This window comes from Sorex fumeus, unplaced genomic scaffold (assembly GCF_029834395.1).
Source record: "Sorex fumeus unplaced genomic scaffold, SorFum_2.1 ptg000012l, whole genome shotgun sequence".
Classification (NCBI taxonomy): domain Eukaryota; kingdom Metazoa; phylum Chordata; class Mammalia; order Eulipotyphla; family Soricidae; genus Sorex; species Sorex fumeus.
In genome coordinates this window covers 322,424-344,541 of record NW_026606069.1, presented here as the reverse complement: position 1 = coordinate 344,541, position 22,118 = coordinate 322,424, and the positions used below count along the sequence as shown (strand labels likewise).

The 22,118-nt window shown below is 42.6% G+C and overlaps 2 protein-coding genes across 2 annotated transcripts; one reads left to right on the top strand and one right to left on the bottom strand.

Annotated features, from left to right (window-relative positions):
* Positions 1–2,511: 2,511 nt before the first annotated feature.
* Positions 2,512–3,930, bottom strand: LOC130020436 (tripartite motif-containing protein 60-like). The gene has a single exon (XM_056111049.1). The coding sequence runs from the start codon at positions 3,928–3,930 to the stop codon at positions 2,512–2,514; it is 1,419 nt and encodes a 472-aa protein (XP_055967024.1).
* Positions 3,931–19,613: 15,683 nt separating this feature from the next.
* LOC130020435 (tripartite motif-containing protein 75-like) lies at positions 19,614–21,005 on the top strand. Its single transcript, XM_056111047.1, has one exon. The coding sequence runs from the start codon at positions 19,614–19,616 to the stop codon at positions 21,003–21,005; it is 1,392 nt and encodes a 463-aa protein (XP_055967022.1).
* The last annotated feature ends 1,113 nt before the right edge of the window (positions 21,006–22,118 follow it).

Below are 22,118 nucleotides of genomic sequence, written 5' to 3'. Positions count from 1 at the left end.
CGTAGGATACTCTGGGAGTTGACGCTAAAAAATGAATAGTGGGAATGTGAGAGAATATAAATTTTAGAAACATATGAGTATAATAAAATTATAAAATATTTAAAAAAATTTAAAAATAACCTGTGTCCTTTGTGGAAATTTCATTTTCATTTTAAAAGTACTTAAAGATTTCCAGATACAGGAACTGGTGACATGGTACATGAAGTAAGGTTTCATACTCAATGGATTTGAATCCCCAGCACTACAAATGGTCACCCAAGTACCTCCGGATATCGCTACAAAACTAGGACTATTAAGCACTACCCTCTCTCCCAAATAGTTTTCTGGAATATTTGACCCATGGGTTGTTTAAAAGTATATAATTTTAAAATATTTACGGATTCAAAAAAAATTTACAGATTCTACAATATTGTTCTTTTGTTGATTTCTATTTTTAATTCCACAAGGTATATGAATATTATTTCCATGGCATCTATCTATGCCACAGTGATTCCGTAAGATATTTAAAAAAAATAACAACAACAAAAGAACTGAAAAGGAAAGAAAGCAAAAGGGAATGCCCTGCCACAGAGGCAGTGTAGGGTAGAAGGGATGGGGTGGGGGTAGTGGGAGGGATGCTGAGACCATTGGTGGTGGAAAACAGGCACTGGTGGAGGGATGGGTACTCAGTCAGTGTATGACTGAAACACAAACACAGAAGTTTGTAAGTCTATAACTGTACCTCCCGGTGATTCACTAATTAAAAAAAAAAAAAAGAACTGATCCCTGACATGAGGCCTGCTTGGGCCCCTCCATATTGGCCTTGATAGAGGTGAATTCCAAGTATGGAGGCCTAGAGACACTGCAGGTGCCATCACAATTCATGGTATGGAGGTCCTGGTGGCCCTGGATGTAGTGGGTAATGCAGCCCAGCTTCCTCTGAACACGGGATTCTCTGAGTTCATCTGGACTTCTGTCCGAACACGTCCTCTTTTACATTGTAAAGGGGGTAAATGGGTTTCTGGCTGGAAAGGATTTGCCCCCAGCCCTCCAGTGTCTCTAGACCAATACCTGCACTCCCCCTCCTTTTTCCCACGCCAGAGGGACCATGTTAACCTTCTGCAAGTATCTATTGATGGCCTTATCTGAGATCCAGCCTCCAATAATAGAAAACTAGGAGCTATTGGAAAAGGGGTTAAACTGAGTTATGGAGTGTGGGCATTCCAGGAAAGGCCTTAATGGTTACTACCCCAACCCCAGTTGTCATCCAACTAAGCAAAACTTGTGGAAACTTTCCAGCACTGCCTCCTTAGCAGCCATGGAAGCTGCACCTTCTAGCCCTTAGGCTATTCCCAATTCTCCCTACCAGTTGTGAAAGTTGCCAGCTCCCTCCCTCAGTGTGAGGCAAAAGTGGAAACGGTAAGTATCACTGTCTTGGGTTTACAATTATCCATCTTTATTGTAACCAGCTGTCTGGATACTAATAGACTCCTTCTGGACATATTGCCAGGCCAGATGTGCCAGGTGTGGAGTTCAGCGTGGGGCTTGGCAAACATGGGTGATGTTCTATCGGCTTATAGGACCTCTTTGCCCTGGGGGGAGGTACATCTGGTTGTGCTCAGGAGTCACTCCTGGCAGGACTCAGGGAACCGTATGGAGTGCCAAGGATCAAACCTGAGTTGTCCATATGCAACACAGGAGTCCTACCTGCTCTGGCCCCCTAATCTGTCTTTATGCCTTTGGGAGAATTAGGCCTGGTCTCTATCCCAGCATCCAATCTCCCAACCCCCACCAGCAGTGATACCTGAGCACAGAGCATGAAGGAAGCCCTGAGCACTGCCAGGTATGGTTCCCAAATGTAAAAGGAACAGAGGAAAGGTTAAGTAAAAGTAAAGTAAAGGCCCTCCCATTGATCATCGATTTGCTCGAGCGGGCCCAGTAACGTCTCCATTGGAGACTTTGTTGTTACTGTGTCTGGCATATCGAATACTCTCAGTAGCTTGCCGGGCTCTCCAAGAGAGGCAGAGGAATCGAACTCGGGTCGGCCATGTTGGCTGTGTGCAAGACAAACGCCCTACCCACTGTGCTAGGTATCAGTAGATAACAGTAGATATCACACACGTACACACACACACACACACACACACTCACACACACACTCAAACAGAATGTGTATATGCATTTACCAACTTGAGACTGAGGAAGACACCAGTGTATTACTGAAAATTGAGGTAAACTTGATAAAAATTAAAATTCATGGCCTCTAGAGCATACGCACTGTCCACTACTGAAAAAAAGTTACAAATTACAAGTCTTACAATAGTTTCTTTTTTAAGCAAGATAGCTTTTATTGAATGAAACTTGCTTAGAAAGAGGTGAGAGGAGAGAGAGAGGGGAAATGTGTTCGAGAGAGAACACAAGCTGCTCCAGAGTGGAAGAAGCAAGCAAAGAAAGAGACACACAAGCAAGCAAGCAGGATACTTGTTCAAGGGAGAACATGGGCTTGAAGGGCAAGCCTACAAATCATTTTTATTATTCAGAATCTCTTGCTGGACATATCCTCAGAGGTTGGGGGTCAGTTCCAGTATAGAAATAAGGCCAAACTGCATCCAGAAAACGAACTTTAAAGGTATACAGATTAGATTTGTCACTCAAATTGTAAAAGGAAACTTCACCCAAATCACAGTCTAAAAAAATACCAATCTTTGTAGGCATTACGACTGGGAAGAGATCGATTTTTTGAGTCCCCAACGCAACATAATCATCCACATCCCATCGTCCAACACCCCATAATCCATCTTGTACTGAAAAAGCTTGATTCGGTGCTTGATTCCTCCCGAGAAAAGTCTCTTTACAGACACCCACGATCCATCCAACTTTGTCCTTCACTTCCACCTGCCAGTAGTGCCTGCCAGCATTATAACCCTTGGAACCCAGAACAGCTGGGAAGAGGTAGAATCTCCATGGGCTATGAGTTGACTTTTGCCGTGTTCTTCCATATCGAACCGTTTTCCTATCTTCTGAGACAGTCAGATCATGATGTGCTGTTTCTGGATCTAGAAACACATCTACCTCAAATCGCTCGATGATTCTGTTTAGACCAGAATACTGGGGTGGCAAATGGTAACTGTATTCCTTTAACTGGAATGAAAAAGGCTCAGGGGACTTTAAGTTTTGATAGGCATGATAGATCCAGTTAACGTCTGTCAGTAATGCCAGGGCTGATTTGCTCTTTATGCCCTGTAACAGACGTTTTAATGTCGAGGTATACTCGGAACACTGTGTTCGGGTTTCACGCAGTTTGGTCTCAAAAGCCATTTCCTCCTCTTCTAACTGCTGAAGAAGAGTTTCTCGCTCATTTTGAAGACAGAATTTAAGCCGCTCACATTCAGACTCTATTTCGTCTCTTGCATGTTCTACCTGTTTTTTCAACTCCAAGGCTCTTCTGGTTTGTATAATCCTGACTTTTTCTAGTCGTCTCACTTTTTTCTTCCATGACTCAATGCACCGCTCCAATCTTTTCTTATAATAGGGAGCAGCCCTCTCGACAGGCCAGATGTGATGTTTCTTGTGGTCGGAGGAGAAGCTGCACTGTGAGCACAAAACCTCCAGGTCTTGCTGACAGAAAAAGGCCAACACTAGATTATGCTTTTTACAAACAACCTTTTCTTTCTGCTTCCTCCTCTTGCTTCTTCTTTTCTGGAGCAGCTTAGCAGCTTCAGTCAAATTACCCAGTTGGGTGTTCCTCCTGAACTTCTTTCCTGGAAAGCACATTCGACAAATAGGGCAGGGAAAAATATCCTTTAGGTCCTCCCAGAACTTGTTGATGCAAGAGAAACAGAAGTTGTGGCCACAGTTAATGGTCACTGGGTTCTTCAAGTAGTCGTTACAGAGGAAACAGCTAGCTCCTGCCTGGAGGTCTTCCAGGGCCGTCTCCATCTCCACTGACATAAAGACCAAAGTGGGAAGGTGGTATGACCTTTTGCTCTCTAGAAGACAAAACCCAGTGAACAGTGAATATCCTCCTATAGATATCGCGAAATGACCGGTTTTCAGTTTAACTGGCTTGACATGTTTATGGCAGCCTCTACACATCTGTTTTATCCTTTAGCCTGTTACCTTTAGAGCGTTTGTTGTCAAGAATACTCCCACAGGCTATATATAGTCGATGGAACACTGGACTGTGTCAGCTGAGCTGCTGGCCTTAGCACTGGATGATGTGAATGATGGCTTTCTTATTCAGGAAAATAGCCTCAAGTCCAAGACTAAATCCTCCTAAATCCTCCTAAACAGTGAGAAAAACATTATGTTAAAATACCGTTCAATAAGTACTGAAGTATTAAAATGTTCACATAAGAATCAAATACAAACACTAAGATTGTTGAGCGGAAATTCTTTTTAAAAATACATAAGATATTCATGATTGTAGCAATTCACTTCACATATTTTTATAGTTTGAGGGTCACAATTTGTGGTGTGGAGTCAGAGAGACAATACAGTGAGTAGGGTGCTTGCCTTGTATGCAGCAAACCTGACCAGATCCTATCTCCAGTATCCCATAGGGTCCCCAGAGCCCTACGAGAAATGATGCCTGAGCACAGAACTAGGAGTCAGCCCCAAAGACTTCCAGGTGTGGTCCAAAACCATGCAAAATTAGAAAAACAAAAAAGAAAACCCAAACAATTGGTGGTGCTCTGAAGGTCATACCCACCCTGGGGTCAGCCTCTCTGCCCACTGTACTGTCACCTCCTGCACTTTCTCTGCCTAGGATCTAGGGATGGACAGTGCAGGACTCCTAGCTGTGCTGGGGCTGGGAGAACCCCGAACACCAGGTCTAACTATGTGGGTCTGACAGTTCTGAGCTCGCCTAGTACCACCAGTGCAGATCATTTGGGTCCAGCTCCAGACATAGTCCACCCACCCCGCCCTTAGAATATCTAGCTGTTGGTCCCTCCAGTGCTGTATGTAAGAGCCGGCTTGCAGAACTCGGAAAATGACCATTTTTGAGAAAATGTAAACTTAAACATTTTCTGTAAACATAAAACACCGAGACCTTTTTTAACCTCACACAACTGTCCATCTAATGCGCGGAGCCTGCGATGTGACTTTGCCCTTATTACAATATTTTGGTGGGACCTTCCAATACCCATAATAGATTGTCAAATGCCTGAAGTGGAAATGGCCTCCAGCTTGCTTATTTTTTTTCACCCGGGCAAATGATTAAAAAGCATTTCAGCAAAGAATTAAGGAAAGAAAGAGAGCCTGGGGTAGAGAACTTACACCCCAAAGGACCCACCACAGACTGCTCATCTATCAAGCTGAAACCATCACTCAGATTTTTGTGAGCATTAATAATAGCATAAACTGACCCTGGACATAGCCAACATGAGAGATTGGGGGGAGGGGTATCTCAAAGGTCCACATGGGGGCTACTTCGTGTGCCACACTCTTCCTTCTTACCTATCACCACAGGCCCATGCCCTATCTCCTACCCCCACACCCCACCCCTGTCTCCCGCCCCGCCTCCCCACCCCTGTCTCCCCGCCCCGCCTCCCTGCCTCATTGAGTCTAATCTTTTCAAGCCCATGTGTACCAATATCTCCAGACTGTCTTGTTTTGGGGACACATCCTGCTGTGTCCAGGGCTTACTCTTGACCATATAATCAGAAATGGAAGGCCATAAGAGGTTCGGGGTATAGAACCCATGTTGACTGTGTGCTCTGTTCACTGATAGTACTCAGTTCACTGTACTATTACTCCAGACATGGGCTCACATTGGCTCTCTCTTCATCCTTAACACGCCTACCCTCAGATCTGTCCAACTCAAAATTATGTTCCAGTTTGCACCTCTACCATCTCTTCAAGAGACCTCACTAAGCCTGAGTTTAGTTTCAATAACAACTCCCCACATTCTGGATCAGATCAAAATCTTGTTTAATTAAGGTAGCCAGCACCCCGACCTAATGCTCCCAAGAGCCACCCCAGACACAACAGACCCAGCGGGATCAACGTGAAGCTAGCTCCAGCACACCCAAGAACACTCACCACAGTGGACCTGCAAGAAGGGTCGGTGCAGCCCCTGTCCGGCAAGAAGCAGCAGGAACCTCAGATCCAGGTCCAGAGGTGGATCTGAAATCAAAATCCCAGGAGACTAAATATGCGAGAGCTATAAGCCCATGACACAGTCTGGACCACGATTGGCTGTAACTCCGGAAAAGGGTGAGTCAATGACCCACCCTAGAGCTATAAGCCCATGACACAGTCTGGACCACGATTGGCTGTAACTCCGGAAAAGGGTGAGTCAATGACCCACCCTACCAGCCAGTGAGGGAGGGAAGAGATCCTGGCACACCTACAGGCATTTTCCCCTCTGCTATCATTTTGTTATTAATTGCATTCAATCTCTTGAGGTGCAGTTTTTAGGTTTCTTCCTATTTTTCAGCCCCGTGAGCAATTTGGGATTAAAAGGAAGGTTGAAGGTTGGGTTGGATCTTTCCCTTCCTTCCTTCCTTTCTTCCTTCCTTCCTTCCTTCCTTCCTTCCTTCCTTCCTCTGTCTGTCTCTCTCTTTTTTTTTTCTGTTTATTTTTTTTTTGTTTGTTTTTCTTTGAATCCCCTGAAGGTGAATTTTTCAAAATTACATTGCCACACCCTCATTTCATACACTGAAGGATTACATTTTGGAATGAAAGAGGTACATTTCCAGCAAGGATCTCTTCACATCTTAACAGATAGAACTGCCACACCCAGTAAATTCTGCCCCGCTCTGGCTCTCTGAAATCTTCTGAGAAACTGTCACAGTAAAATTTTACTTAGTTGAATAAACCAGAGGTTAAAACATCTTTAAGACTCAAGAAATCAGCACAGGTCGAACTTAAAAGTTATTGGTTTGGTTTGCATCTCAACGGGGAGGGTCTGGATGTTTAAAAGATGAAAAACTCTTTATCGAGACTGAACAATAGGCAATAATCTTGCTGCCCCAAGAACTTGCAACCTTGAGAATTTCGGTTTAGACTTGTTCTGTTTTGTTTGGGGGTCACACCCCTCTGTGCTTTTTTACCCTCCACTTGCTAGGATAGAACCAAATAGTATCCCACATGAAAGCATCTCTGCAGCCCTTTGAGCCACCTCCTGACCCAGGAGTTTTTAATAGGGATAAAAGCCAATGAACAAGATATGATAACCTTTGTGGCTGGAGCAGTAGCATAAAGGTTAGGGCATTTGACTTGCACGCGGCCGACCCAGATTGGATTCCCAGCATCCCATATGGTCCCCTGAGCACCACCATGGCTAATTCCTGAGTGCAAGCCAGGAGTAGCCCCTGTGCATCGCTGGGTGTGACCCAAAAAGAAAAAAAAAGGATATGATAAGCTTGAGTTTTGCATGGATGACAGGATACATCAGGAAATAGACCTTTATTGCCATTAAGAGATCTAGGATGAGCGGTTGAACACGAGTGTAAGTGAGCGTACACTCAACTATTAAAGACGTGACTTCCAAAGTAAAATATGGCCATGGCCACATAACAGATTAGTGAAATATCTGACATTTTTCTCAAAATTCAATCTGGAAATCTGAAGATACCCTAATTCAGTCGGGCAACTACCATCTACCATAAAGTAGTGGTCCAAGCTAGGACTACTAGGAAGAGAATCTATGAAACTGAGTCACCAACCTTCCCATTGTGCTCTCTCTGATGGCCCTCCCATTCAAGCATCCTTCCTGTCTCTACTCTCAATAAACTGTTACTTCTTGGCAACTTTTCTTTCTTGTATTCAATTTTTGGTGGGCCTGGAAAATCCAGGATTACTGGACATCTCATTCACACCAAACTTTATGGGCAACAATGTTCTCAAAATAGCTCTTTTGCCTGAAAGGTTACAACAAGAGATTTTTATTTATTTATTTATTTGGGAATTTGGACCACACCAACTGGTGCTCAAAAGAGTGTCACTTCTAGCTTTGTGCTCAGTGTTTGAGGAAGCATGGGGTACCTGTGGTTGAACCTTGACCTCCTGCATGCAAAGCATGTGCTCAACGCTTTGAGCTGTCTTTTCAGATCCTCAAAAGAAAATTGTATTGAAGTGATGCATGCTGAAAGCAGACTATAGCGTGAACACAATGACTGCTCAATACCTCTATTGCAAACTACAACACCCTTGAGGAAAGTGAGCAAAAGGGAATGCCCTACCACAGAGGCAGGGTGGGGTTGGGGGGAGGGGGGTGGGCTACTGGGATCATTGGTGGTGGAGAATGGGCACTGGTGGAAGGATGGGTACTGATCATTGTATAACTGAAACCCAAGCAGGAAAGTTTGTAAGTCTACAGCTGTACCTCATGGTGTTTCACTAATTAAAAAAAAAAAGAAAGAAAAGTGTGTGTAGGGTTGAGGAGGGTCAATAAAAAAATAGTGTATCAGATAAAATTTCTTGTTTCGAACACCGTCATCAGAGGTTCAATCTCTATTTACACATAGGGTCCCTCAACACTGCCAGGGAATTACTGAGCACAGCTGGGTGTGGTCCAAAAACCAAAAAGAAAAGGGAACAGGGAGCACAGTTTTAGAAAGGGTGGGTTGCAGGCTGTGTGCCTGGGGTGATCAGTTAATTCTTTAAAGTGATGATTTCCCAAGAGAATTTCTTTTTTAACTTTTTTAAATTGATTGTAAATTACAATATGTTAAAGATGGTTTCTCATGCACATAATTCCGATACAGTGTACCCACCCCCTCCTCCAAAGAACCCCAGCACCCTTCCATTTCAAACCCCCACCAACACTGAACTTTGTGGATTAATTTTTTAGTTGTGTTGCCTTAGGCCCTTTTTTACCACTTTTCTGTATATCTTTAAGCCCCACACCTGAGATCTATCTGTATCAATTCTTTTTCCCTCTGATTGACTTCACTCAGGATGAAATCCTCTATTTCTATCCATGTTGTTGCAAATTGTATGATTTTGTTCTTTCTTTGAGCTATGTAGTATTCCATTGTGTAAATATACCACAATTTCTTAATCCAGTCATCTGTAGTTGAACATCTGTGTTGTTTCAATATCTTGGCTATTGCATTAAGTGAGGCAATGAACATAGGTGGGCATATATCCGCTCAGAGTAAGGTTTCTGTGTTTTGGGGATAGATGCCAAAAAGTGGCATTGCTGGTAGTTCTACTCTTATTTATTGCATCGACCTCCATTTTTTTCCATAAAGACTAAAACAGGTCACATTCCCACCAACAGTGAATGAAGGGTATTTTCTGACCACAACCCCACCAACATTCGCTTCTGTCAGACTTCCACTGTAATGGCAAAACAGATTTCTGATTATGTTTTACATCCTCTTTTCCTTTAGAACAAGAAAACAGGTCTTTTTAATATCTGAAACCCTACCTAAAGTGATTCTGTTTTCTAACATTGAACTTACTTCATAAATTAAGCTTGTGTAGAGGTGGTTTCCAGGTTCATTAGATGTCAAAAAGAATTACGTTGCTTTTGTTTTTTAATGCTACATATTTTGAAAATTGTATATTTATATATACAATTGTATATGTATATAATTGTATATTTTGGAAATTTTAAAATGCATTTTATTATAGAAAGTTCTTAATAGTCTGCCCACAATAGTCCCTCAGCATGAAGTTCCCTTTATTTTAAAGACAAAGCAATTTAGTACATCTTGTTTTCAAAAAACTGCCTTGCGATGTTGGGCTGCATCTTCCAAGTCAGTCCAACATGGATGGTGCCCTCAGTTTTCATCTTCTAGAAGGAAGCCTTCCCACGACGCAGCAAACTGCAGACTCAAGATGACATTTCCTTTTGCTGTTCTGGACCTCCTTTTACTAATAGTACAACCTAAAAAAATGCAAACACTAACAAAACCTGAACACAGCAGCACAGAACAGCACATGATCATTCCGAGAACAACCAAGTTCTGAAGTCAAGGCTAAGAGACTTTCCTTGCTTCTGTGGTTCTAGTAGAAAAACCTCTGTATCCTCCCTGTCAAGATATTGTCTGTCATTCATCCCACAGCCTGGAAGAAGTCAGACTTTTTATTATTTTCTGACTCATTTGCATGTTTATATTTTTTGTGTTTCGTTGTTTGGAGGGCCTACCTTATGTGCTCAGGTCCTGACTCTGTGCTCAGAGGTCATTCCTGGCAGGGCTCAGGAGACCATAGAGAGTGCTGGGAATTGAACCTAGGTCAATTGAGTAAAAGGCAAGCACCTACCTGTTGTCCTATTTCTTTGGCCTGACTTTGTTTTATCTTTATTACAGTTCAGGTCCATTGTTTACAATAGTATTAACATTTATTATACAAAGTCACTGTATCCTACCACCCCCAAAATGCCCAAGGTAACTGTCCCTATGTAATTTTTTCTCTTCTCTCCCCTTCAACCATTTAGTAGTCTGAGTTTTGCGATCCAAAGCCAAGGACTTGTTGTTCCTTGATGCTGTATCTAACTTTGTTTTTTCCTTCCTGTATGCCACAGCTGAGTGATGCCATCTGGGAATTCCCTTCTCTCTCTGATTTATTTTGCTTAAGTATCAGTGAGGGGCTGCTGCAGACTCTGTGCTCAGGGTCACTCATGCTGGTTTAGGGGACTATGCAGTTCCAGGAATTAAAACCAGGCCTCCCACAGGCCACTTCACTCTATTGGTTGAACTCTCTAGCCCTCTTTCTGCAATCTTCATAACCATTTACTCCGTGACCGAGCAAATTCATAGGTTCTGCAATTGGGACATAGACATCACTGGTGCACTATTATTCCATCTACCATGTACAGAAAGGTACTTTTCTTTCTTTCCCCTCGAGATATTTCTAAGTAAGTTTTCAGTCAGAAGTATAGCTTCTCTCCCCCGCGCCCCCCCGCCCCCCCCCCCTGCAATTGTACAGACAGGTAGAAAAGAGGTGAGGTGGATTTAAGTAAGGGAAGACAGACCTGTGTTTTTATGTGAGAAGTCAGAAGCTCACTGCAAAATTTTCAGGTGGGGTGGTCTTACTTTTTTTTTTTTTTTGCGGCAGGGAGGGTGCACACCTGGTTGTGCTCATGGCTTACTCCTGGCTCCATGCTCAGGGATCATTCCTGGTGGTATAGTGCAAGAGATACAACCCCGGTTGGCCACATGCAGGACAAATGCCTTAACCCCTCTCCTGTCTCTCAGGCTATAAGCAGTGTTTTGGTTGGAAAGGGACAGTGAGAAGGAAAGGAAATGCTGGAGGCAGAGAAAAGTCTTCTGATAGATAGCAGGAAGCTAGCCTAGCACTTGGGGTGGAAGGATCCTGGTTAGATGTAGCTAACCATCTAGGCACTCCCCTGCCCTAGAGAAGTGCCTGGAGCAGTATGTAAATGCTGGGGATTTCCTGAACAAGAGTGAAGGACTGACAGGAAGGAAAGCAAGTAGTGGTTTTGATTCCCTTTACTAGGATGTAAGACAGGGGAAAGGGTTTTTCCCTGACTCTTCAATTATCAGTTTAACAGGAAGATCTAATATATATATATATATATATATATATATATATATATATATATAGGACAATAATACCTCAGAAGTAGAGTAGACATAAAAATCTTGCTTACTCTTTTGATCTCTAAAAAAAAAAACGGAGCTGGGGATTAAACATGCAAAGCATATGCTTTCCCATTGAGTCACAGTGCCCAATCCCGTTAAGAATTGGTTTATTCTAATAAAATAGGAGACTAACACCCAGGAGTGGCCAGGATTAGTACTAGGATGTTTGCGCCATGGCTTGGAGGCCAGCTACACATGCTAGGGGGAGAGGGAGCTCAGATAGAGAAGGGAGCATCAAATAAAGGGTGTTGAGAGGATCCTCCCAGGATGGGAGATGCATGCTGAAAGCAGACTATAGACCCGACATGATTGCCACTCAATGCCTCTTTTGCAAACCACAGCACCCAGAAGGAGAGAGAGAACAAAAGGGAATACCCTGCCACAGAGGAAGGGTGGGATGGGGGGATGGGGGGGTGGGAGGGATACTGGGACCCGTGGTGGTGGAAAATAGGCACTGGTGGAGGAATGGGTATTTGACCATCGTATAATTGAAATCTAAGCACAAAACTTTGTAAGTCTACAGCTGTACCACATGGTGTTTCACTAATAAAAATTAAAAAAAAAAGAAAATGTCATGAGATAACGTAATAAAATGATCCCAATGAAAAAATTGAAATAGGACGTTATCACCTATGGACAAAATGCATGTGTATGAAGTATTTGAAGACTATATTTCACCTAGCCTATTTTCTAACCTCTATGTATTAAAGCTACTATAAAACCAGAATAAGAAATATAAATTCTTATATACAATACCAAATTATTTTTTTAACTAGTATATAGGGAAAATATCCCTCAGAAGTAGGCCAATTATTTTCTTTCTCTCTGGATTTTTAATTAAATAATATTAGGAAACCAAAAGATACATTATGGTTACATTATTAAAGATTATAAATTTACTCAAAAATTTAAAATAAGCAATTAGTGTTCATTTTAAAACATTCATACCAATTTAACACTTATTGGGTTTTTTACTTTTAAAGTTTGTGAATCTTACAGTGTTTTAAGGTCTCTATTACCTATATGGTGAAAAATAAAAAACTATTTGAAGTTTAAAAAAAAATAATTGGCTTATTCTGGGACTGGAGAGAAAAATGTAATAATGGGCTAAAGCACAAGCTTTGCGTGCAAGTATGCTTCCCTTCCCCCCAAAAAAAAAACCCGAAACAAATAATCATCTTAATTCAGAAACCTAATCCAAGTTGCCAGCATTAGGTGGATAAATTGGGTTTTATGTGCTCCTAAATTAGAAATTGGAGGAGTGGGGGATGGGGGGTATACCGTAGAGCTTCGTGCTTGGCTTGCATGAAGTTTGGTTTGGTGCTTGGCTTGCGTGGGTTGATCCCTGACACCCTGTATGGTTCCCCAATCCTGCCATGTGTATTGATCCCACAGCGCAGAGCCTGCAATAAGCCCTGAGCATAGCCAGCTGTGATTCAAAAACAGCAACAAAATTTCTGGTTTAAGGTAAAGTTAAAATATACACAAAAGTAGAATGACCCTCATGTAAATGGTTACAAATGTTTCCATCTCAAACACAGTCTTCTCCCTCTTCTAACGTCAGTCACATTTCTGAGTACCTCAGTATGTAACTCTAAAGCATAAAAAGAGCACCGGTTCCACAAAGATAGGTTAAGTGTGTAATAAATCCCTAAATAGCTAGTGTCCACAGTTCAAATTCTCCCTTTTCCTTTCAGCTGATTTTCTTGAATCATAGAGAGAATGACAAATTTGTGACTGTCCACAAATTAGGATTTATACAGTCTAGCATAGAATTTCGGGCCGGATCGATAGCACAGCAGGTAGGGCATTTGCCTTGCACGCAGCTGACCCGGTTTTGAGCCCTACGCTGCTCTCGGAGAGCCAGGCAAGCTACCAAGAGTATCCCACCCACATGGCAGTGGCTGGCAAGCTCCCCCGTGGCGTATTCTGTATGCCAAGAACAGTAACAAAAAGTCCCAAAATGGAGACATTACTGGGAATTGCTTGAGCAATTCAATGAACAATTGGAGGACAGTACTACAGTGCTACAAGTATCAATGAACTGGGTTCTGGGGAGCATGTAAACTTGCTGCTCTTCCTTTGACTCTTTGGGTGAAAATGTCAAGTGACCATTATAGATCTAGAGTTTAAGACCAGGTTTCTAAGCAGGAAGTAGAAAAGCACATAAATGTGGGCCTCGGAAGTAATACAGTGGTACCATACATGTCTGGACTATGTGAAGACTTAGGATCTAAGGTGACTAGAAAGAATATTTGGAATGTAGTGTTGGGGTCATTACTGGTGGCGTCACTGTCACTGTCATCCCGTTGTTCATCAATTTTCTCGAGCGGGCCCAGTAACGTCTCCATTTTGAGACTTTGTTGTTACTGTCTTTGGCATATTGAATAAGTTATGGATAGCTTTCCAGGCTTTGCTGTGAGAGCGAGATACTTTTAGTAGCTTGCCAGGCTCTCCGAAAGGGGCAGAGGAATCGAACCGGGGTCAGTCAGGCCAGCTGCGCATAAGGCAAATGCCCTACCGCTGTGCTATCGCTCCAGCCCACTGGTGGTGGTAAGTGTTTTATTTTTAACTTATTTATTTTTAAATCCAGATGCAGCTGTGCTCAGGGCTTACTTCTGGCTTATACTCAAGCGTGACTTCTGGACCCTTTGTGATGCTGGGGATCAAACCCCATTAGGCTGTAGTACTACAGCACTGTCCTCCTGTTGTTCATAGATTTGCTCGAGCGGGCACCAGTAACATCTCACAACAAGTCGTGAGACTTGCTGTTACTGTTTTTGGCATATCGAATACGTCACAGGTAGCTTGCCCGGCTTGCCGTGCGGGCCAGATACTCTCAGTAGCTTGCCAGGCTCTCCGAGAGAGGCGGAGGAATCAAACTCGGGTTGACCATGTTGGCTGCATGCAAGGCGAACACCCTACCCGCTGTGCTATCACTCCAGCCCTAATTGGCTGTATTAAAACAAATTCCTTACTATGTAGCTTAGTCCTGGATCTGCACTCAGGGATTATTCCTTGCAGGCTCAGGCAGGAAACCATAGTGAATGACAGGATCAAACCTGGGTCAGCGACATGGAAGGCAAGCACCTTACCACCTCTCCAGCCCCTGTTACATAGATTTGAAAGGAAACTACTGTTACAGTTCTTGAATCTAAGTATTAATAAATATATACTTATCAGTGCTGGATATAATCATTTAGCATAGATATTGATAACCATTTTTTCTTAGCTTTATAGCAACTGGAGGAAAGCTGTGAATATTGATTGAGGAAAGTTGACATTGGTGATGGGATTGGTTGTTGGAACACTGTATTCCTGAAACTCAACTAAGAATGACTTTTTTAAATCACAGTAAAAGGTAAAGGTATAGGCCCTCCCGTTGATCGTCGATTTGCTCGAGCAGGCCCAGTAACGTCTCCATTGGAGACTTTGTTGTTACTGTGTCTGGCATATCGAATACTCTCGGTAGCTTGCCGGGCTCTCCGAGAGGGGCGGAGGAATCGAACTCGGGTCGGCCATGTTGGCCGCTTGTAAGGCGAACGCCCTACCCGCTGTGCTACCAACATGGCCGACCCGAGTTCGATTCCTCCGCCCCTCTCGGAGAGACCGGCAAGCTACCGAGAGTATTTGATATGCCAAACACAGTAACAACAAAGTCTCCAATGGAGACGTTACTGGGCCCGCTCGAGCAAATCGACAATCAACAGGAGGGCCTTTAACTTTATTTGTTGTAAATAAAACAAAAAATTTTTTAAATGTAAAAGATAATTCAGGTCTTCTGTGCAACAGTAAAGTATTCTGAAAGCATTGCAAAAGTTCACAATTGTTATTATATAATACATTATCTGTGAGGTTGGAAGATTTGACTTTCATCAATTTTGATGTTACAGAATCAATGTTGACTAATTTTAATGATACCAAAAACATTACTTTTATGAAAGGAAGAATGATAAAATATTTCCAATTTTTTGGAAGAATATGTAAGTATGATATTTAACTAGTGGCTGACATTTCCACATAGACAAAAAATCTGAATAGACAGTACACCCTATCTTTAATTCTGTGTGGTGGAACTGTGATTGCCTATTTTGTATGTTTTGAGGGTTTTATATCTAATATTATTTTATTCATATTGCATATACATGCACATAATGAGTCTAGTTAGAAAACATTTTTTTTCTTTCCATTATGTTTTCTGTTTTTTTTTGTTTTGTTTTGTTTTGGTTTGTTTATTCACAAGCAGGTTAGGGCTGACTTCCAACTTCATGCCTAAGCAAGGATCACTCAGGGGACCAAATTAGTTTCAAATAGTGTATTCCTCATCTCCTTCTGAGCCCACACTATAGGCACCTTTAACGTTCATGTTTATACTAACATCATCCTGAGTACAATATCACTGTCACTGTTCTCCCATTGTTCATCGATTTGCTCGAGTGGGCCCAGCAACGTCTCCATTGTGAGACTTGTTACTGTATATAGGTAAAGGTAAAGGTAAAGGCCCTCCAGTTGTTCCTCGATTTGCTTGAGCAGGCCCAACGTCTCCATTGGAGACTTTGTTGTTACTGTGCGCGGGCAGCTTGCCAGGCTCTGCTGTGCGGGCGAGATACTCTCGGGAGCTTGCTAGGCTCTCTGAGAGGGAGAGAGGAATCGAACTCAGGTCAGTGATGTTGGCTGCATGCAAGGCAAACGTGCTACCCGCTATGCTATTGCTCCATCCAAATATTCAAAGTATAAATTTTAATTCTCTCCTATGTTACTGTGTGCAGAAACTGACATAGCATATATATATATATATATATTTTTTTATGAAACAATGGAGCCACCATGCGGAAGCTGAATAGGCGGAAGCAGAGAGAAATTTTAGGCAAAAAAGGGCCAAGGGACTCTTGCTGACATAGAAATGAAAACTGAGGGGCTGGAGATACAGTACAGTGTTCCAACACACTTGTCTTGAACATGGATCCCAAGGCTTCTCCAGAAGTGATTCCTGAGCCCAAGAGCCAGTAGTAACGCCTGAGCTTTGCTGGGTGTGGCCTCCCAAAAATTCAAACTGATTCCTGGTCTTGCCGTTGGATTCATTTCTGAAACTTTATAAAAGAGAGAACTCAAAAAGTCTTCCAGAGATTTCTAAATTTGCTCTTCAGCAAAATGGCTATCAAAGATGTAGAGACTAGAAAATCAGGATTTTTAGTATAGCAGCTGAAGTTCTTTAATTTATTAATCTATTTATTCTGGTTTTGGGGCCACACCCAGCGATGTTCAGAGTTTAATCCTGTCTCTGCACTCATGAATTACTCCTGGTAGTGCTTGGCAACCATACGGGATGCCAGGATCAAAACCTGGGTGGCAGTGTGCAAGGTAAGCTCTCTACCCATTGTACTATTTCCTCAGCCCTTGGTGAGATTATTTTTAAATCAACTAATATCTTTCACCTATTAGATGGAAAACAATTTTTCAAAGACCTCTAGGCAACAGGAAACTGCTGATTATGAAGAGAGATAAAAGCTGTGTCCAATGAATAATTCAATGGGGGCAAAATGAACATCCTGACATAGACTTTCAGATTTCACTTTCTTCCTTAGCAATGGAATTCAGTGCAAATGAAAACATGCATTTTAGCACAGCACAACGACATCTGGTACTGGTTCAATCCTGAGAGATTCTTCTGTGCCTCACCACTAATCAGAAACTCAGAATATCCTTTTAGCTCCTGTTGGTTCTGTCCTCCTTCCTGGGGGAGGATCCGCCACACCTTAAAGAGTGTCAACAATGTCCTAGACCCACCTAGTTGCCTATAAATGCCCTGCTCACAACAGAAGAGCACAAACTGCTATCAGCCTGGTGTCCTATTGTCTTCGAAGAGATCTGTCAGAGACCAGCCCTGAAGAAACGCAGAGCAAATATCCTTGAACTGTTCAAGGTAAGCAGGACGACATGATCACCTTGGAAGTGGATTGATCAAGGGATTATAGTTATGGGAGATGGTCTGTATGGATTCACAGATGGGTCTTGTACAATAAGGTTGGGTGGTACGGGTGGGGGTGCTAATCTGGTCAGAAGAGACTGAAAGTAATGTTAAGTTGTCACAGGTCAGGAACCAAAAAGGGATTGGAAGTGGAACAATAATAACAATAATAATAATAACCTTTCCATAGGACCCACAAGAAATTGGAGTTAGCTCAGAAGTGTTCATAGAATGCTTTTAAAAAGCATCTTTGAGTGTCTGGAGCGATAGCACAGCGGGTAGGGCGTTTGCCTTGCATGCAGCCAACATGGCCGACCCGAGTTCGATTCCTCCGCCCCTCTCGGAGAGCCTGGCAAGCTACCGAGAGTATTTGATATGCCAGACACAGTAACAACAAAGTCTCCAATGGAGACGTTACTGGGCCCGCTCGAGCAAATCGATGTTCAACGGGAGGGCCTTTACTTTTACTTTTACTTTATTATGATTTATTGACATTAAAACGGGTTCTATCCATTAATTATCAAAAAAATTAGAATTTACGCATGAACTAATGTGTGGTCTGAGTTTTGCTTGAAAAGGCTGAGAAATAGAAAGCTGGAGTTACATTTGTATTGGAGGATTTGTTGTGGTTATCATAATAGTATTGTTTCATCTGCCTAAAATGCTGTCTAGTAATATATTAGAGCTCACCATTATTGTGTTGCCCCTCTTCTAACCAAATCAAATTTTATCTTACTCTTTTCTGTCTTTTCCCCTACATTTCAAATATCTGAGATTTCTTATCTTTTTCTTCCCTACATTTCAAATACCTGAGTTATCAAAATTTCTGAGTCTACAATGTTACTTCAGGGATTACTCCAAATATCCCTAACCTCCTATTATTGTTTTCACTCTACGTTCTTTCCACTCATGGTTCCTGCTTCTTAGACCCCATATCAAACTTCAAATGGAGAGGAATTCATTTTGGTTAGGACCATAGGGTGACAGTCAGGGCTAGATCTCTCTCTTACACATCACTGACTGCATTCTCCCCAGAATCTGCCTACATTCACCAATCTCTAAGATCCAAGATGCTTTTTATATTTTTTTAATTTTTAATTTTTTGCTTTTTGGGTCACACCAGGCAATGCACAGGGGTTACTCCTGGCTCATGTACTCAGGACTTGCTCTTGGCGGTGCTCGGGGGACCATATGGGATGCTCGGAATTGAACCCGCGTCGGCTATGTGCAAGGCAAACACCCTACCCGCTGTGCTATTGCTCCAGACACTCAAAGATGCTTTTTAAAAGCATTCTATGAACACTTCTGAGCTAACTCCAGTTTCTTGTGGGTCCTATATAAAGGTTATTAAAGGTAAAAGGTAAAGGCCCTCCCGTTGATCATCGATTTGCTCGAGCAGGCCCAGTAACGTCTCCATTGGAGACTTTGTTGTTACTGTGTCTCGCATATTGAATACTCTCGGTAGCTTGCCGGGCTATCCGAGAGGGGCAGAGAAATCGAACTCGGGTCGGCCATGTTGGCTGCGTGCAAGGCAGACACCCTACCCGCTGTGCTATCGCTCCAGGTTATTATTATTATTATTATTGTTATTATTAAAAGGAAGTCTTGTAGCAATTAGATGCTCAACGCTACATTGTCTTATATTACTTTTTCTGTCAGAATAAGTGCATTTGTATGAGAAAAATGAATTAAATGAGTATTTGTTAGAGCTTGCAAGAAAATTGGAAAAAGTGTTCAGTTTACTTAAGGAAAGTGAGTAATGAGCATATATTTTCTTCTTACAGCTCGGTTACTGGAGGATTGAACTATATTCTGGGAGACTTATCTTCAGAAGACTTATATTCCAGGGCCAGAGTGATAGTACAGCGGATAGAGCATTTGCCTTGCATACAGCCGACCCCCAGCATCCCATGTGGTCCCCCAGCTCTGCCAGGAGTAATTTCTGAGTGCAGAGCCAAAAGTAACCCCTGAGCATTGCCAGGTTTGCCCAAAACAAACAAAAAGAAAAAGTCAAAAAGAAAAGAAAAAAATCATTCTAAAAGATCTATCTTCAGAATACTTATATTTTAAAAGACTTATCTCCAGACATCCTTCTTCCAAGAATGGCTTTTTCCGCTTCCCTGGCCGAACTCCAATCAGAAGCCAGCTGCCCTCTCTGTCTAGATAACCTGAGAGACCCAGTGACTCTAGCCTGTGGCCACAACTTCTGTGTCTCCTGCATTCAACAGCGCTGGGTTGACCTACAGGACATCTTCCCCTGTCCTGTCTGCCTCCACCACTGCCCTGACAGGAACTTGAAGAGAAACAACCAATTGTGTCACATCACTGACATCGTTAATCAGCTCCCCATCAGAGAGAATAAAAGGAAATGGCAGGAACAGAAACTATGTGAGAAGCACCAGGAGGTCTTGGACATGTTCTGTGAGGAGGATTCTGAGCTCTTGTGTCCCCAGTGCAGGACCGCCCATGACCACCAGGATCACTACCTCATCCCTGCTGAGAGAGCTGCAGTGAGTCAAAGAAAGAAGCTCAGAAGCTACATGGAGCTCCTGAAGAGGAAGATTGAAACCACTGAAACAGATTGTAAGAAACAAATTTCAAAATTTCTTGAAGAGAGTCGGAAGGTGGAACACCAGAAGACAGAATTAGATTCTGAATTTAAAGAATTCATATTTTTCTTGAGAAGGGAACATTTTGCAAGTGATGCCAGATTAATTAAGGAAGAGAACAAAGAGAAGGATAAACTCACCGAAAACAAAAGCTATATTTCAAGTCACATGGACACACATAAAAATCTTCTAAGTGACGCAAGAAAAAAGTATTTGCTGCCCAACCTAGAGTTGCTATCCAGCATCAAAAGTATTCAAAGTCGGCACAAAGACTTAACCCTCCCAGCAGTCTTTTTGTATAAACTCAAGACAGAGAGTTTAGCCGTCCCTCCACATTATTTTGGTCTGCACACAATGATCAGCACGTTCCAGGTAGATTTGACACTTGATCCTGAAACTGCACATCCAAGTCTGATTATCTCCAAAGACAGGAAAAGTATATCTACAACAAGTCTACCGCAATTTCTTGACAACTCCCAGACATTTACTCCTTACCCAGCTGTGCTCAGCTGTGAGGGCTTTGATGGGGGCAGGCATTTTTGGCAAGTAGAAGTCACAGGGGTTGGTGAATGGTCCATAGGTGTTTGTAAAAAATCATTCTGCGGAAATTCGGGGATACTACCAACCCCTGAAAATGGCTATTGGGCATTTTTACAGACTGCAAAGAACACTGAACAGGACATGGACATTAAACAAGCAGACCCAGGTATGCAATTTGGTGTATTTCTAGACTATGAACTGGGAGAACTTTCCATTTATCGTTTGAATAACAGATTATATTTGTGTAAAATCACTGATAAATTCACAGGGAAACTGATGCCATATTTTGCTATTGGACCCTCTTCAAAATCAATTTCAATATGTTTGACCACAAAGGAATGGTGAACTACTATGAAAATTATTTGTGTTTGAGTGTGTTTGAGTGATTATTTTTAGAAAGACTGTTTATAAGGTTTATAAATAAAGTTTAGAAGATTTATAAGTTCCTGGTTCATATTTGTTGTCTGCCTACTGAAATTCTATATGGCTCACATTTTTTTCTTCCCCTTGAGCCAAACCTTCCTGGACTACTTAGCAAGATTTTTGGAGAGGAGAAAAGTTTCACGTCACTCTTCTCCCATTTTCCATCGATTTGCTCCAGCGGGCCCAGTAATGTCTCAATATTGACACTTGTTACTGTGTTTGCCATACTGGATACATCACGGGTAGCTTGCCAGGCTTTGCCTTGAGCACAAGATACTCTTGGTAGCTTCCCAGGCTCTCCGACAGGGGTGGAGGAATTGAACTTGGGTCGGCCAGGTCGGCCTCATGCAAGGCAAACACCCTACCTGCTTAGGGATAGAAAATCTTGAGTTGTGCTACCCCCTTCTCAAAGGCTGGAGCGATAGCACAGCGGTAGGGCATTTTCCTTGTGTGCAGCTGGCCTGGCTGAGCCAAGTTTGATTCCTCTGCCCCTCCCCGAGAACCTGGCAGGCTACCAATAATATCTCACTGGCACCGCAAAGCCTGGCAAGCTACCCGTGACGTATTCAATATGACAAACAAAGTAACAGCAAAGTCTCAAGATTGAGACGTTACTGAGCCTGCTCGAGAAAATCGATGAACAATGGTAGGACAGTGACAGTGACCCTCCTCTCATATAAACCAGTAACCACCAACATCTTAGCTACTTGCTTTTCGATGAACTCATTTACTTGGGGATACCTATTCTGATCATTCCTGCACTCACAAAGGAACAAGATAGGGAACTAGAGAAACCTGCGGACACAGATAGGAATGACTTCCTACTCAAGGCCCTGTATCAGATTTCTCTCTAGGATCCTCCACGGCCCAGTGGCCCCCATCTCCACCCACCCCAACCTGTGCCAGGCTCCAGTTTGCTTTCTCTCTTTCCCAATGGTTGGGGACCCAGACAACCTGGATGTGCTCATTTCATCTCCTGCCCTAGTAGGCCTGACCTAAGATTCTGTAAGCTACCCATCCCGGACTTGCATGAAC